Raw genomic sequence first — 17,337 nt, 5'->3', positions numbered from 1 at the left:
GCACACATGCACTCTGATCACATGAGCAATTACATTAAGCCAACCTGTAGTCTTCAGCCGATCGGTGGGCCCATACTTTCTGACCTCACTGCCTTCAACACTATGATCAGCACTTCTTACGTATGCATGATTGTTCTGAGTTCACGGTCCAACCAAGCCTCTGAGGAAAAGAGCATAGAGCATATTTTAAGATTAGCCAGCATCTCTAAACATTGCTTGTCAATATTGGCCATCTGTGCTATTAAGGCCAAACGTACACCAAAGCACAGGAAATCTACTCACTGCTTTAAGCAGGTGGTCTACACAGTTGTAAGATTAACTTTAAAGCAAGTTACAAGTAAAGAATTTAGTATCTAATAGTAATATCACAAAAGGGGCGGGAGAGATTGTTTAGCAGTTAAGGCAATTGCCTGCAAAACCTAGTTATCTGAGTTCAGTTCCCTAGTGCCCACATAAAGCCAGATGCACAAAGAGGCACATGCTTCTGGAGTTCATTTGTAGTGGCTGGAGGCCCTGGCATGCCCATTCTTTCTCTGCTCCCTTGCAAATAAGTAAATAAAATTTAGAAAATAATATCACATAGGTATTGCAAGGTCCAGTTCTTTGCTATAGTTTATTCCTACAGTTTGTTTTTATTGTTCATCACCAGAGAAGATCATTGGAATTTGATGGGAATTTTCATTCATTCCAGATTGGTTTGGATAGTATAGCCATTTTCACAATATTAATTCTGTCCATTCATGAGCAAGGGACGTCTTTCCCTTCTTGAATTTCTTTCTTAGAGTTTTAAATAAAATTTTTATTACACATTATATTTTATTTATTTGAGAGAGAGAGAGGCAGACAGAGGCAGAATGAGTATGAGCACATCAGGGCCTCTTGCCACTGCAAACAAACTCCAGACACAAGTGCCACTTTGTGCATCCAGCTTTATGTAGGTACTAGGGAATTGAACCTGGGCCATCAGGCTTTGTAAGCAAATTCCTTTTACTGCTTATCATTTCTCTATCCCCTTAAAGGTTTTATTATAGAGGACTTCTACTTTTCTAGTTGTGTTTTTTAATGAATGGGATTGTTTCTCTAATTTCTTTTTTAGCACGTTTCATCTTCTGTATAAGAAGGGTTCTCATTTTGTGTGTTGACTTTGTATCCTGCTATGTTACTCAATGTGCTGGTCAGTTCTAGGAGTTTTTTGTGGAATCTTTAGAATCTCTTATGTGTAGGATCTGATCATCTTCAAATAAGGATACTTTGAATTTTTTTCCCTGTTCATATCCTTTTTATTTTCTTCTATTTAATTGCTATAGCTAAAACTTTAAGTCCTATTTGCAATAAAGGAGAAAATGGATACTCTTCTTGTCCTGATTTTAGTGGTAATTTGATTGAGATGATCATTTAATTTATGTCCTTGTGTCCATTTAGGTGATGAATTTTGTTTATTGGTTTGCATACAGTGAACTATCCTTATATCCCTGAAATGAAGCCAACTTGATTTTTTTTTTTATATGATTTTGAATTTGAATCTGTGTTCACCGGGGAGATTGGCCTATAATTTTCTATTTTTCTTCTTTTTTGATGTGTCTTCATCTAATTTTGGTATGAGAATAACATTGACTTCATAAAAAATATTTTATAATGTGCTTTCTTTTTATATTTTATGAAATAGTTTGAGAAACATTGGAATTAGTTCTTTAAGTGTGTGGTAGATTTCAGCAGTAAAAGCATATAGGCCAAGACTTTAATTAGATGGGAGACTTTTTATTTTTTTTTATTTATTTATTTTTTTTTTTTAATTTTTATTTATTTATTTGAGAGCGACAGACACAGAGAGAAAGGCAGATAGAGGGAGAGAGAGAGAATGGGCGCGCCAGGGCTTCCAGCCTCTGCAAACGAACTCCAGACGCGTGCGCCCCCTTGTGCATCTGGCGAACGTGGGACCTGGGGAACCGAGCCTCGAACCGGGGTCCTTAGGCTTCACAGGCAAGCGCTTAACCGCTACGCCATCTCTCCAGAGATGGGAGACTTTTTAAATTATTATTTCTGCTTAATTTTTATTGTTATAAGTCTATTTATGCTTAATTTAATCTTGTTAGGTCGTATGTCTTGAAATTCATCTATTTTGTTACAATTTCTGATTTGATGGGACATATGTTTTTGAATGATTTTTTTTTTTCTTTCTTTTAAAGCAGGGTCTCACTCTAGCCCAGGCTGACCTCCACCTCACAGCAGCCTTCCTACATCAGTCTCTTATAGGCATGAGTCATCATTTCTTCCTAGCTTAGAATATGTATGTTTTCATTTGTTTTTTAATGTTTTGGGAACGTTAATATATGAGTTCCTCAGGATCTGTCTATTGATGTTCTAGATTTCGTTGGTATCTGTTGTAACATATCCTTTTCTATCTCATATTGATTTGTACCTTCTCTGTTTTGTTTCTGGTTAGCGTAGCTAAGGGTTTATCAATCTTTACCATTTCAAAGAACCAATGCTGTGTTTTATTGATTCTTTGTGTTTCTTCATTTTAAATTATTTAATTTCTGCCTTGATATTATTTCTTTCTACCTACTGAATTTGGGATTGACATTATCTTGTTTTTCTAAGAAACCAAGATAATATTCTGAAGTTCTTTAATTGAGATCTCGCTGATCTCAAGTTGCAATCTAGGCACTTGTGGCAGTAAGCTTCTCTTTGAACAGCTTTTTTTTGCAGTGCTAGTGGTAGCTTGGTAATCATTTTGGTGTGTGCTGTTTTCTTGATGGTTTTTTTTTTTAATTCTAGGAAATTCTAAGTTTCCCTCTGGATTTATTTGATTATCCATATATTATTCATTAAGTGTGTTCCATCTCCTTCAGTTTGTATACTTTCTGTTGTTTTTCTTATTGTTGGTCCTGGTTTTATTCAATTGTGATCTGATAAGATCTATTTGAGAGCAAGTTTCAAGGGTTGCCTTTAGTCTAAAGTTGTTCTATCTATAACTTTAGTCTTTTAAGTAAGTCTCATAGATATCATTCATGGTTACTTATTTTTTCTATGTCAGTGTCTGGATCTTGTAATTCACCTGTTTTATCATTGAAATGTTTGCAAGGCTTAGGAACTAGGGTGTAGTAGGATTGAGGTGTTGTTCTACCCTAGTGGACTGAGAGCATATAGTTCAGTAGCTAAACCTTCAGGCTATAGTAGTACTCCCAAAATAGATTAACTACAGAAGCAGTCATAACTGTTGAATAAGCCCACTATGCAAATATCACAATAGTTTAAAACTGTCTTCCCCTTAATGTTAGTAACTATTGAGTGGTAAGGGAATAAAGTATATACTAAAAAATTAGTACTAAGATTAGGAGTAGAAGAGAAATAGGCTAGTAAGAACAGGGATTGAACAACAGAGAAAATTGAAAGGGAGTAAGAAGATGTAAGGAGGAGGATGAAATACTTGTAAGATCCAGAGTTTAAAATTTATTGACGCTATAAAACATTCTAGTTGAGTAAAAAGGGGAAGAGGAAGGGCTGTGGAAAAGAGAGGGAATAAGATAGAAATGAGTATATGGGTTATGCACAGAGAATAACAGAATAGAATGGGTGTGGAAGCATACAGGACAGTTACAAACCCTAATTGAACAATATAAAAACTAAAGCAAGGTCATTTAGAGATACTTAGGCAAGAGTGAATTTTTTAAAAGAAGTAAAAAGAACAAAAATCAAAATAAAACACAATTGGTTTTAAAAATACAGTATCACCCAGTTTTCTTCCTTGGTGGAATGGGGTTGCATTTCTTCCTTGAGATGTTTCCTGTGGCAAGCTCTGCCATATGCTGCTCCAGTTATAACCTTTAAAACCATATTTATGGTATACAGTGTACCAGTGGAGTGCAAAGAAATTACATTTTGGGTTGACTTTGCTGAGCTTTGAGGAGGTATCAACCCTTCCTTGTTTTTTTTCCAGCCTTCAACATGGAATGTTGCTTTGGGGGAAATTTCCACCCATTATTGTTCCACGTGCCCATTTCTGCAGTTTCCACATAATTTCAGATCAGGCTGATTACAGGGTTCTGACAATTGCACTGAGCTCAGCACCTTCCTTCCGAGTTCCTACTTTGTAATCCATGCTTCCTTCTCTGGTTATTCCTACCTTGGGGGCCCATAGACAATTCCTGTTCAGGCTGTAACTCCACAGCTTGCCTTGATTCTGTTTACTCTGCCCATTGTGTATCTAGACTCTGGACACATCTCTGTAGATGGGCCCATGTCTGCAGTTCACCAGTCCTGCAGGTATTCCTGTAGGGGCTGGAAAACATTTCACTAGCATTTTCCTTTGACCTGTTTATGCTTCTCCTGCCTGCTTCTTTGCAGGGATCTCACCTGCCTTTTACCTTCCTTTTCAGCTATTGTGCTTGTTGTAACAGCCATGATTGTTAATTATCCTGCTTGTTTTCTTTCAAGTGGCTTCTAATCTCCATCTTACCCAAAAGTTTGTTGTTGGCTTGTTTTTTTTCTTTTGGTTTGTTGTTTGTTTTCAGACAGAATCTTGGTATGTACATCACCGGGCTGCCTGGAATTCATGATATTTTTGTTTCAGCCTCCCGAGCACTGGGATTATTGTTCTGTACTACCGCATCTAGCCCAAACTATTTTCATTGGCTAATTTTCACATAAGGGTAAAAACCTTTTTTTTTTAGACAGGGTTTTATGTATCCCAAGCTACCCTTAAACTCCTTGGCAATGTAGCCAAGGATGATTTAAAACTTGATTCTCCTCCACTCCTCCCCAGTGCTGAGAGTACAGGCATGTACCACTTGTCCAGGTTAGGAGCAAAACAGCCTTTTCCTGATAGGTAGTTAGCTAGGGACTGGCCCACAGAAACATGTATACCAGTGTACCTTCCCTGTTATGACTAGAACTTGAGTCTAGTCCCGTCTCATCCAAGATGGCTGTAATCAGAATTAGCTTCCTGTTTCTTCTTAGGTTTTCCCAGGTTTGCCATTCCTGAGTAGCCTCCTGGGCCCAGCAACCAATCAGGTTCCTTCCTACACAACTGAGCCTGATGATAAGGCTCATACTAATTGGATGCCTGATTCATATAAGTGGACCTCAACCCCCTTGTGTCCCTTCCTTAGAGAATTCCTCCCTTGCTAGGAAGGGGGAAAATTTCTTTGAGCTTAGGTGCTTTCCTACTTTGCTTTCTTTCTGTCTTACCTTAGCTCTTCTTAAAATAAATCATAATTTACCTTTTTATGAGTCTGTGTAAGATATTTGTTTTTGTATATAATTTTACCATAGTAAATATTACTGTTATCTTTTTGTATAATTTTACTACTAAAGACTTTTCCCTTAGAGTAAATTCCAGGCAATGAAGCCATCAGTCAACCATTTAAAACATTTTAAAGGTTCTTACTGAACCATCTCCCTAACTTTGTACAGTTAATTTCTCCAATACATCTGTAGAACAGATTTTTCAGTAATATATTCATAGTCTGAGGATTTTTTGTTTACCATTTATGACTTAGTAAGACCATGCCTTTGCAGTGTTGATTGTATAATTGTTTTATATTACTCTGAAAAACTTTAAACTCATTTTCTCTATCATTAATTATACTATGAAATTCTTTCTAGCTTCCCAAACTCATAAATGCCCATTTTCCAGTGGACCCACAAAGGATGTCTATATTCGGCCACTCTATGGGAGGCCATGGAGCTCTGATTTGTGCTTTGAAAAATCCTGGAAGATACAAAGTAAGACTAACAAAAATACTTCTTTTGAATAATACATTAAAAACTTTCAAATAATAGACTTTGGAAAATGTTTTAGAATCGAGACTTTCTAAGGAGTTTCATATTTTCGTCAAAGATTACTAAATCATGATTCCCTGATCTGTGCTGTAGAATCATAAGCACAGCAGTGGTTTCTTGTTGGCTTGTTAGAAGCACTGTAAAATGAAGCTTCTATTTTTAACTATAGTTTGAACATCTCTTCCTCCCTCAGATTGTTAGTCTCTTTATTTTTTAATTTTTATTTTTATATATGTTTAGTTCATTTGAGAGACAGAGGGAATATGGGCAGGCCAGGCCCTCCTACCACTGCACCCAAACTCCAGATGCATGTGTCACTTTATGCATCTGGCTTTCTATGGGTACTGGGGAATCAAGCCAGGGCTATCAGGCTTTGTAAAACAAATGCATTTAACCACTGAACCATCTCCCTAGCCCTACTCTGTTTTTTGTTTTTTTTTGAGGTAGGGGCTCACTGTATCCCAGGCTGACCTGGAATTCACTCTGTATTCTCAGGGTGGCCTTGAACTCACAGAGATCCTCCTACCTTTGCCTCCCAAGTGCTGGGATTAACCACCACGCCCAGCTTTTTTTTTTTTTTTTTTGCTTTTTAAAATAGGGCCTCACTCTAGCTCAGGCTGACTTGGAATTCACTGTGTAGTCTCAGGGTGGCCTTGAACTCTTGGCAATCCTCCTACCTCTGTTTCTCCAGTGCTGGGATTAAAGGCATGCACCACCACGCCCAGCCCTACTCTTTAAAAAAAAAAAATTATTTGTTTATTTATTTGATAGAATATGAGTGACTATGCCAGGGCGTCTTGCTGTTGCAGGTTAACCCCCAGACACATATACCATTTTTTGCATCTCGCTTTACCCAGGTATTAGGGAATTGAACCCAGGCTTTCAGGCTTTGCAAGCAAGTACCCTTAAATGCTGAGCTATCTCCCCATAGCCTCAGCTGGTTACTCTTTATTAACATAATTGTAATGTTATCTGTCATTTAGCCAGAATTTGATTTTCTGAAGTAGAAGAATATATTCATTATTTGTAGAAGTTTTAAGAATCTTAGTGACCCTAATGAAAATTGAAATGCATCTTGATTCAGAAACATCACTCAGCCTTTCCACTTTATTTAAGGCTTTGTAGCTTTGGTAGGGTTGCTGCTGCTGTAGTTTGTTTTGTTTTAATGAGCCAAGTCTGAAAACCTATCATAGGTAGAATGTATAAAGAAACATGTACCTCAAAATGGTGGTCATCTTAACATAGCTTCTGTTTTTAAAATCACACTGCTATTCATTATTTTGAGCTTTGTTTAATCCATCTCTTCCCTTAGGAATGATGTCTTAATCATTTCAGATATACTATTGAGAAATGTGTATGTTTATCATAGCAAATAGTAATGTTTTTATATGACAAGTGTAATAGACAGCTACACATTGCTGGGATGAACTTCCAGACCAGGCACAGTTATGGGAGGAAAGGATTTATTGAAGTTGGGAAAATTACATAATGGCAGAAGTTGACCCTCTTTCACAGGCTGGAGCAGAGAGAGGAAACCAACACTATCACCAGTGAAAGCAAATACATTCCAGGAACTCCAGGCAGAGCTCAAAGCACTTTGCATATCTTTAGACTGGAATTCCATATACATCCCCATACCACAGGGCTGGACCCTAGGATCCATCCACAGTGACACCTATTCCATCCAGGTGGTTGCAGATACAAATCACAAATTAATAAAATCCTAAAAATAATGTGGGTCATCCATTCAAAGTACCACATTCTGCTGTTGGTCCCCTAAAGATTCATAACTATCTCACACTATATATTGTCACATTCAAAGGTCCCCACAGTCTTTACCAACTTAAGATAGTTCTAAAGTTGCAAGTCTCATCTGAGAATTAAGATTGTCTGTTAGCTCTAAGTCCTGTAAAATCAAAGAAGTTATATACTTTTAACATAGAAAGGCTCAGAGTAAACATTTCCAACATCTATGAGGCATAGTAAGGAGAGACTGCAACAATACAGACTCAATAGTCATCAAGCAAACATCAAACTTCTGCATTTTAAGTACAATGTAACCAGTGACCAGTGAGGAGTCTGTGGATTTTCCAGTTCCATCCCTCTAGCTGGTTGAGTAGCTAGGGAAAACTTACATCCCTAGCTAATAGCCTCTGTGGTAGCCTTTGCATAGTACTGATATATTGAAAACATCGAAGCTCCATGCAAACTACAGTACATCTCCCAATGGCTTTGCTAGCCTATCAGAGTCATCATGCCTTTCCTCATGCTGCATCTCAGTAGGGGCTCCTGGTGAGTGTACTTCATGAGCCACTCCATGCATTTTTTTATGCTTCCAAAATTAATACTAGGTGTGCAGGACACAGCCATATTCCTAATTCAGGGACAAAATAAATCATAACCTTGAAGAGCAGTTTTCTTCTCCAGTCAACTATTTTCCAAAAGAGTTTGCATGTCTATCATACTCTTGCCTTGGGCATCCTTCCCATTGTTTTAATGTAAAGTAGTTGGGTCATCTTCCTTAAGATTGCTAATATGTTTGACAATAGTAGCTTTAGCAACCAGTTTCTGTGCATGTAATTCTAAATTTGCTTGAGTTTTCCTCCCACTTAAAATCTTAATTCTTTCAGTCTCATATCTTTAGCCAAGCATATCAGTCCATTACAAATTTAGCCTTGATCAAACTCTCTAGGCCTGAGCAGCAGAATGCAGCCAGTCCTTATGCCAGTAGCTCAGTTCCACCAGAGTCTTCTGTTTAGTCTTTCCTTCCCCTGAGAAAATTTATAAACCAAGCCTCCACATATAATTCTTTCTGTACCTAGCATTTTCAAACTCTTATCAGAATAGTCCCTAATACTTGGCTTACTTACTCCAGAAAGTATATTCAGTTGCAAGCTCCAAGTTTCCCATTCTTCTAGCATACAAGTTCCAAAAGACCAAAATCCACATGGTCACATTCTCAGCCCACTCCTCCATACCAGTTCTATAGTAGACAGCTTCATACTGCTGGGATGAACTTCCATACCAGGCACAGTCACGAAGGAAGGGATTTATTGAAGTTGGGGAGTTCCATAATGATAGAAGAAGTTGGCCCTCTTTCACAGACCAGAGGAGAGAGAGAAATCACAGTATAACTAGCAAAAGCAAGCACACTCCAGGAACTCCAGGCAGAGCTCAGGCACTCTGCATATCTTTAGACTTGAATTCTAGATCCATGCCAACACCTTACCGCTGAACCCTAGGACCCACCCACAGTGAAACCTCCTCCAGCTAGGTGGCTGCAGATCTAAATTACAAATTAATTAAATCCTCAATATAATGGAGGCCATCTATTTCAAACTTCTACAACAAGGCAGTTGTTTGAGGTAGAAAAGTGAGCTTAAATTTTTTTGTCATTTAAACATACTCATAAACATTGGAGTGTACACACACACACACACACACACACACATTCTAAAGCTGCCAGGTATAGTGGCGTATGCCTTTAATTCCAGCACTAAGGAGCAGAGGTAGGAGAGAGGTAGGAAAATCCCTGTGAGTTCAAGGCCATCCTGAGACTACATAGTCAATTTCAGGTTAGCGTAGGCTAGCATGAGACCCTACCTCAAAACAAACAAAAAACTCTAAAGCTGAGAAGTCCCATCATTATACCAGTGAGAAAATTATTATACAAAATAAAAATTATATTAGAAATTCTGAAAGGCATACCTCATTGCTGTTTTTGGTACTGCTTAACCAAAATAATGTTTCAGTGTTAATAACAGTTTCACTTCCATAGGTGTGAACTATTTTATATTATTACAGATTAATTATCCTTGTAAAAAAATAGAAATAGAAACTTTGGACATAAACTTTTGCTTATACCACCTAAATGAAATATATTACTTGCATTGAGCACATTAATTAGCTTTCTTATTGGAATATGCAAAAACTATGGGAGAAAGAAGACCACAATTGCAAGGTTTCTATAGAAAGTCAGAACTTTTAAGCAAGTTTCAACTATATCTACATTTTATCTAGCAAAATATAACTTATTTTAAAATTTCCTTTGTTTCTGAAGTCTGTGTCAGCATTTGCTCCAATTTGCAATCCAGTGCTCTGTCCTTGGGGCAAAAAGGCCTTTAGTGGATATTTGGGAGCGGATCAAAGTACATGGAAGGTAGGTAATGGATGTATTAGTACATATACTTATGTTTGTTAAGAAGCTGTATACACCACCAATGTTAAATTCTTAGCTCATTCGAATAATGCTGTAGAGATGAGAGTAATTGGGTAAAGTGTGTGTAAGAATATAATAGTGTATATTGACCATATACACTGCATATGTGTGAATTGGCTTCTATTGTTAATTATATTTGTAGTAAACATGTACAGACTTTTTTTTCTTGTCATTGTTCTCTGTCTATCACCTTTACATTGTAGGGTATTAGAACTTATCTAGAGTGATTAGAGTATTTGGGATGATGTGTGTAAACTATTTTCAGGTCTATGTCACTTTATACAGTGGACATGAGCACTTGCAGATTTTGATATCCCTGGAAGGTCCTGGCATCAATACTTCCCATATACCCAGGGATACCTCTATGAAATGGTCACCCCAGTTTCTGATTGTTTTGAATCATGGAAGATATTCTGAAGCTACTTTTTTTTCTGCTAGTGGTTAATATTACTGTTAGTATTACATCTAAATATATCAAATATTACTATGTATTGCTAAATTTAAAACAGTATGTCTGATTTAACCATTGTTAAAGGTAAAATAATTTTGATTTTCTCTTTTGGGTCCTAGTATAATGTACTTTTGAGGGTATCTTTCTAGGCACATTAGAGTTAACTTTTCAGTTTTTCTTCTTTTTGCAGGCTTATGATGCAACCCATCTTGTGAAGTCCTACCCAGATTCTCAGCTAGACATATTAATTGATCAAGGGAAGGATGATCAGTTTCTTTCAGATGGACAGTTACTCCCTGATAACTTCATAGCTGCCTGTACAGAAAAGAAAATCCCTGTTGTTTTTAGATTACAAGAGGCAAGTACTTAATTTGATCTAAACAGCAAAACTGTCTTTAAAAAAAAGGATAAGATTGTCTACCATTTTCAACTTTATTTTAAAATACAGAATATTCTGGTAAGATTGTTTTTTTTTAATTTTTTTTTTGGTTTATTTTTATTTATTTATTTGAAAGTGACAGAGAGAGAGAGAATGGGCACGCCAGGGCTTCCAGCCACTGCAAACAAACTCCAGATGCATGTGCCCCCTTGTGCATCTGGCTAACGTGGGTCCTGGGGAATCGAGCCTCGAACCGGGGTCCTTAGGCTTCACAGGCAAGCGCTTAACCACTAGGCCATCTCTCCAGCCCAAGATTGTTTTTAATTACATTAAAACATAGGAAGTGATGCCTATTAAATTCATGACACCTAACACCTGTAGGAAACATGAAGCTTAAGGCTTGAATGGTTCTTTGTCTCCAACATCAGTGGCTATATCTTTGCTTACAGATACATTGCTGTTAGTAGAATAAGGCTCTCACTTCATTGTTCACATATGGCCTCTGAGGTTGAATACTGATAATTTCACATCCACATACACTCTTATTACTTTTATACTAACCTGTTGTGCTATTTGGAATTTCTTGTGGTTTAAAACTTTGAACTATCTCTCCTATTTTTCTTGACTAAAATCCTTCGGACTCACTACTACTCACTTACTTATGTTACTGTTGTTTTAAGTAGAGAAACATTTTTAATACCTGTAGACTTCAGTTCATAATGTAAACAAAATGTTTCAGGGTGAAAGGGAATACTGAAAATTATTTACAATCATGCTTTTTTTAATTAACAACTTCCATGATTGTAAACAATATCCCATGGTAATGCCTTTCCTTTCCTTCCCCCCAACCTTCCCCCTTTTAAACTCCATTCTCCATCATATCCCCTCCCCTCTTGATCAGTCTCTCTTTTATTTTTTTATTTTTTATTTTTTTATTTATTTTTTTTTTAATTTAATTTATTAGTTTTCATTTCAGTGAATACAGGCAGTTTGGTACCATTATTTAGGCTCATCTGTCATCTACCCCCTCCCATTAGACCCTCCTTGTTAATGAAAATGGGTCGTGCATTGTGGAGATAGCCCCCAGTTATTAGTATGATAAATGTCTCTGCAAATCATGACCCAACATGTAACTCTGACATTCTTTCCGCCCCCTCTTCCGCAAGATTTCCCTGAACCATGTTGGGTTCATTTTTGGTCTGCTTCAGTGCTGAGGTGTTGGGGACCTCTGAGGCTTTGGCTCTCTGATTTGGTAGGAGTTGATTTTTCTCTGCGTTGATCTCTTTCCCCTTTGTGCTGGTATCCAGTTCACAGGAAAACATCACCCTTGCTTATTTCACCAGTTGTCCTTAGTTTCAGTTGGGTCTCTTTTATTTTGATGTCATGATCTTTTCCTTCTATTATGATTGTGTGGTGTAGGTAGTGTCAGGCACTGTGAGGTCATGGATATCCAGGCCATTTTTTGTCTGGGGGAAACACATTGTAAGGAGTCCTACCCTTCCATTGGTTCTTACATTCTTTTCACCACCTCTTCCATAATAGACCCTCAGCCTTGGAAGATGTGATAGAGATACTGCAGTGCTGAGCACTCCTATCACTTCTTTCCAGTACCATGATGCCTTCTGAGTTATCCCAAGGTCACTGCCATCTGAAAAGAGAAGGTTCTCTGCCAAAAGTGAAAGTAGCATTAATGTATGGGTATGAACATTAAGAGAAGTGCTTACTGGGCAGTTTGATAAGCATAGTATATGCATTTAGCCAGGCAGCAGCAGATGTTATACCCCTAGGGCTCATGACTACCCCTATTTTCAGTTTTCAGTATCAGGTATGTATTCTGTCCCATGGAGCAGGCCTCCAGTCCAATTTATGATCATGCTTTTTAGAAACATTTTTATTAATGTTTAATAAAAATAACGTATGTCAGATATGTTGGCTTAAAGTATAATTTCAACAGTAAATGTTGAAACTAATCTAGTCAATGTATAATCTTTATACAATGTTTTCACAGTATTTGCTCCTGTCCTGCCTATCTGTTTTACAAATGCGTGACCTTAGAGACATTAGTTGACACCAATAAGTTCTGGTGGAACCAGGACTGCAAACAAGGTCATGACTAAATAGTCTTATCTTTTTCCTGAGCAGATAGGTTCAGTTAGAGCTAGTGCAGGGAAATGTTTTGCATAAATGCTGTCTCTCTGACTTACATAGTGGGTCTTAGCAATTCTGTTACAAAGATATTTCCAATATGTTCAATATACAAAACATATCAATATATTGTGAAGAAATGTTTCATGAACAGTATTTTCTCTCAATATGCCTTATTTGAGTATCTATCCTCAAGCAATATAATTTTTTTAGGTCTGAACATTTACCATAATTTATTTTAGACCAGCAGTCAGCTTGAGAAATCCAAGTTCCAATTTGATTATAAGTCAGCAGTGTATGTTAACTATAGCTGTAAGTAATATACCTTGTCATGCTGTCCTTCCTAATCCCAGATGAACTTAACTGCTTGGTATTTGCCATGCTGGATGCTTTGTCAGCTCCCTGTAAGGCTATTCCAGAAAATTCTGCCTTTTCTACAAAGCTGCTCTCTTCCAGTGAAGTCTAAAAACCTTTGGAGTTGATTAAAACAGCCTAGAATTAGAACATGGATGGCATTGTTGAAAGGGAAAACATAAATCAGTTAATTCTAAAATGGCTTTATCCCAAGCACTGCAAAACAAAATGTAGTTGGCTGTATTATCAGGCGTCAAGAAAGAACAGTCAGTTTCTTCCTAAAACATAAGAAATTATTAAAATCACCAATCATAGTCTTGATCTCAGGCACCATTTTTCATTTGTTTTCTTTCCAGTAAGGTCAGGAAGAGTGAACTGCATAGCTTGAAACAGACTCATTAGATTTGTTGTAACTGAATCAACAGCTGAATGGAGGAGACTGCTGAGTTGGGGCTCCAGAGAAACTGCACGCAGGCTTTCTAGGCAATTCCATTGACCTCAAATTTCCTTAGACCTGTGAACTTTTTAATTGGCTGCCTAATCATTTGATTATAAATATAGGATAAATATTTCTTTGTGAAGTAGGAGCTAAGAAAAAAGTCAAATTAGCTGGGCATAGTGGTACATGCCTTTAATCCTAGCATTCATGCAGCAGAGGTAGGAAGACTGCTGTGAGTTCAAGGCCACCCTGAGGCTACATAGGTATTTCCAGTCAGCTCTAGCACAAAATCCTACCTTGACAAAACAAACAAAAAATTGAAATAAGCTGAAAAGTACTAAAGTCATCTACATGGTTTTCACCCAGCTTCATTCCTGTATGTCTTTTTATTTTTACTTTTAAATTTATTTATTTTTTATTTGCAATCAGAGAGAGAAAGATAGAAAAGATGGTCGTGCCAGGGCCTCCAGCTACTGCAAACAAACTCCAGACATGTGCATCCACTTGTGCATCTGGCTTGCGTGGGTCCTGGGGAATTGAACCTGAGTCCTTTGGCTTCACAGGCAAATGCCTTTACTGTGAAGCTATTTCTGCAGCGCCCCCCTCCCATGTCTTTTTAGCATGTTAAATGCTCACAATTCATATTTATGCCTTCTCAGTTGTCAAACTTGTTTGAGGGGGGAATTATTAGTTCATATAGATATTTATTTGACTGCTTGATACAATTTTTTACTGTTTGGTTTCATGGAATCTACATTGAAACAAGCACTGAGTAGGAGAACACTATAGCTGGTGTGTAAAGATGAAGTCTTAGTCTAGCCAACTAGGGTCTAGTAAATTTTGTTTTTAATTAGTGAAGTTGCATTATGAGCAAGAGTCAGTGACTTAATACTGAGGGAAGTTCCCGAAATAATGTTCTCTTCCTGGAGATTAGAAAATGTAGGTTACCCTCCCTCCTTGAGTCATAGGACTCTTACAGATCAGAGACTATTCTGACCTCTCTACCTCTAGCAGAGTGCTAGAATTGTAGAAATCTCTCACTCTTCTTCATCTCTATGCTTAAGACAATCTCTTTTTTGTCCTCTGAAGAGACTTAACCCAGGTGTTCATATCTGAGCTTTTTCAGTTGGGTCTAGAAAATATGCAGGAAGGCACTGTCTGTTAGAATACATTTAGCTCTGCTCCTTTTTTGAGATTCAGTGGAGAATGAAAAAAAGCAGTTTATTTTTATACTCCAAGAACCAGAGTTTTGCTACTGAGAATTTTCCATTTAAAGTTTTGGTAGAGGAGAGAAGGCCCTTCAAGACTAAATATAGACAGTTTCACAAGCTGCTGGACATACCAGATCAACTCATTAGTGAAAGAATGCACTGCAAGATGCCTCCCCATTTAGAAAGATTGGTAAGCAGAACTTGAACCTAGTCAAGGACAACATAGGAGCTCCACTTGTATATGGTCAACAGGATGGTAAGAGTTCAGATGTATTTTCTTGCCTTTCTGTTGACATTAAAAAAAATAAAATCTTGGTTCCTTAGAGCAGGCATTTCCTACTTTCTTATGAAGTGAATCCTGTTTTTATCATTATGGACATTTGCTTTAGAGTTTGGATGAAATCCACTACAGGGCATTCATGCCAACTAATTTTGGTTTACTCTGGAATGTCTGATAATGCCATCAGTACCAACTGTAAGGTTTGGTAGTGACTGAGATCACAGAGACCATTCTGAGGCAAAGATGGAAGCTTTTACTCAGGAGAAACATGAGCTGCCAGGACTGACTCTCAAGAGCAGAGCACAGTCAACTTGGGATCGTAGACAGTGGGCTATGTAGAGCTCTTCAGTGGGGATAAGCCGAGGAAGGGGGAAATGAAAAAAATAAACTGTTTCTTTATTGGTGCTCTAAGATAGCCAGGGTGTGACACCAGAACAGTAACCAGGTGACTTACAAGATGGGAGGGCAGGAAGTCATGACCAGGGGGGCATTATTAGGCAAGGAAGGGATACTGACTGGGTGGTTCCTTGAAGAATGTGGATGACTCACTTCCTGGTGTCTGTCACCATCCTGCTGTCTTTGGTGACTCTATTTTGGGGAAGCCCATCTTGACCTAACATTCCAGTCTTTTATTGATGACACAGGACCCATGGCTTTTTTCTTCTGTAGTGCCTTCATGATGACCATAGGGGGCAATGAGCTCTTATTGGGGAGGCTGGATAATATAGTTGATGGGTCTTCCTTCATGGCAGGTGATGAGGAGATGGTTCATTGGTGGCTAAAGACTGGTAGGAGATAGAGGAGAGACAGGGCAGTAAAAGTTGTTTGAATTTTTGGTGGGTAAATTGGACCACCTGATTTTGGATACATCTCAGAAGGCAGGGGTCCAGAACAAGGAGCAAGAATAGTCCAGGCATAGGCCCTAAGAGTGGCAAAAGCCAGGGCCTCACTGTCCCAAAGATGTACCCTGGCTCAGAGGCAATTGGTGTTCATACCTGAAGCTGGTCAGCCAGATTTTTTAGCTTTTAATTTCAACCTCTACCTTGCCTGGTTGGTTGACATAGTAACAGTATTCCTCATTCAGAAAAAAGGCAGGTCCCTCCTTTGTCTGCTGTCTAGAGGTCTAGGGCTCAGCAGTTCTGTAGTATGACTGAGGCCAGAGAAGTAAGTTGCTCTTATGGCAATTACAGGGCCCTGGCAGACCATGGACTGTGATGCTCAGTTCTGTAGAAAGACTTTCATAGGAGATTAGGCTGTGGCTCATCCCTCCTGCAGCCAGTCCTGTGTTGGTGGTGTTTGAAAGAGGGAGGGGGACAGACTCCCTCTTGTGGAGAGGCCTTGGTGCAGAGTGAACAAGCCTGAGTCACAGAGGTGATTAGAGAGGAGAGGCAAGGATGGAAAAGGAGCGGGGTCAGGAATCTTTGTAGAGGGTGGGCTCCCACATGAAACAGATTATGTAGGTGAGTCAGGATGGTAGTAACTTGGAGATCAGATAAGCAGTAGCAATCTCCCATGAGTAGCCAGCTTTTTAGTCTTGGGAGGACGCTAATTTTTGTTGGAGTTTGGTACTGTCCAGGCATGTATGGAGGAGGGAAGGAGGTAGGGGCAAGGAAAAAGGCTGAAGCTGAATACATGCTGTGGAGGCTGGATTCCCTGGCAACTCTGTCTGCAAAAGAGTTTCTCTTGGCCACAGGTGAAGTTAGAGCGTGGTGTCTCCTGCAGTGAATGATAGCTGCCTTTGTAGGAAGATAGGAGGCATGTAGCAGTTTAAGGATAAGGGGCCCGTTAGTAATGGGGGTCCTTTAGCTGAGAGGAAGTCTCTCTCCTTCCAGATAGCAGCATGGTGATGCAGAACATGGAAAACATATTTAGAGTCATTATAGATGTTAACTGTCTTGCCTTGTGCCAAGGTTAGGGATCTTTGGGATGTAGTCCCCCTTAGGCAATGGGCCCGTCTCTATTATCTGGTCATCTGAGACAATAGCATACCCCACTATCCAAGAGTCCTGTGAGTTAGTAGAAGAGCTGCCGTCTATATACCAGGTGTGATCAGGGTTAGGAAGAGGAGATAGAGA

At 38.5% G+C, this 17,337-nt stretch overlaps 1 protein-coding gene across 2 annotated transcripts in view; it reads left to right on the top strand.

Annotated features, from left to right (window-relative positions):
- The window catches only part of Esd (esterase D), a 43,883-nt gene that overhangs the window by 19,671 nt on the left and 6,875 nt on the right, over nt 1–17,337 (top strand). For both annotated transcript variants that reach the window (XM_045145483.1, XM_045145484.1), the window contains exons 6-8: nt 5,608–5,727; nt 9,845–9,943; nt 10,645–10,812. In XM_045145483.1, the coding sequence (XP_045001418.1) occupies nt 5,608–5,727; nt 9,845–9,943; nt 10,645–10,812 (387 nt within the window). The remainder of the gene's footprint in view (nt 1–5,607; nt 5,728–9,844; nt 9,944–10,644; nt 10,813–17,337) is intronic.

This window comes from Jaculus jaculus, chromosome 3 (assembly GCF_020740685.1).
Source record: "Jaculus jaculus isolate mJacJac1 chromosome 3, mJacJac1.mat.Y.cur, whole genome shotgun sequence".
Classification (NCBI taxonomy): Eukaryota; Metazoa; Chordata; class Mammalia; order Rodentia; family Dipodidae; genus Jaculus; species Jaculus jaculus.
The sequence above is the reverse complement of the archived record's forward strand: the minus strand, read 5'-3'. Positions and strand labels throughout refer to the sequence as shown.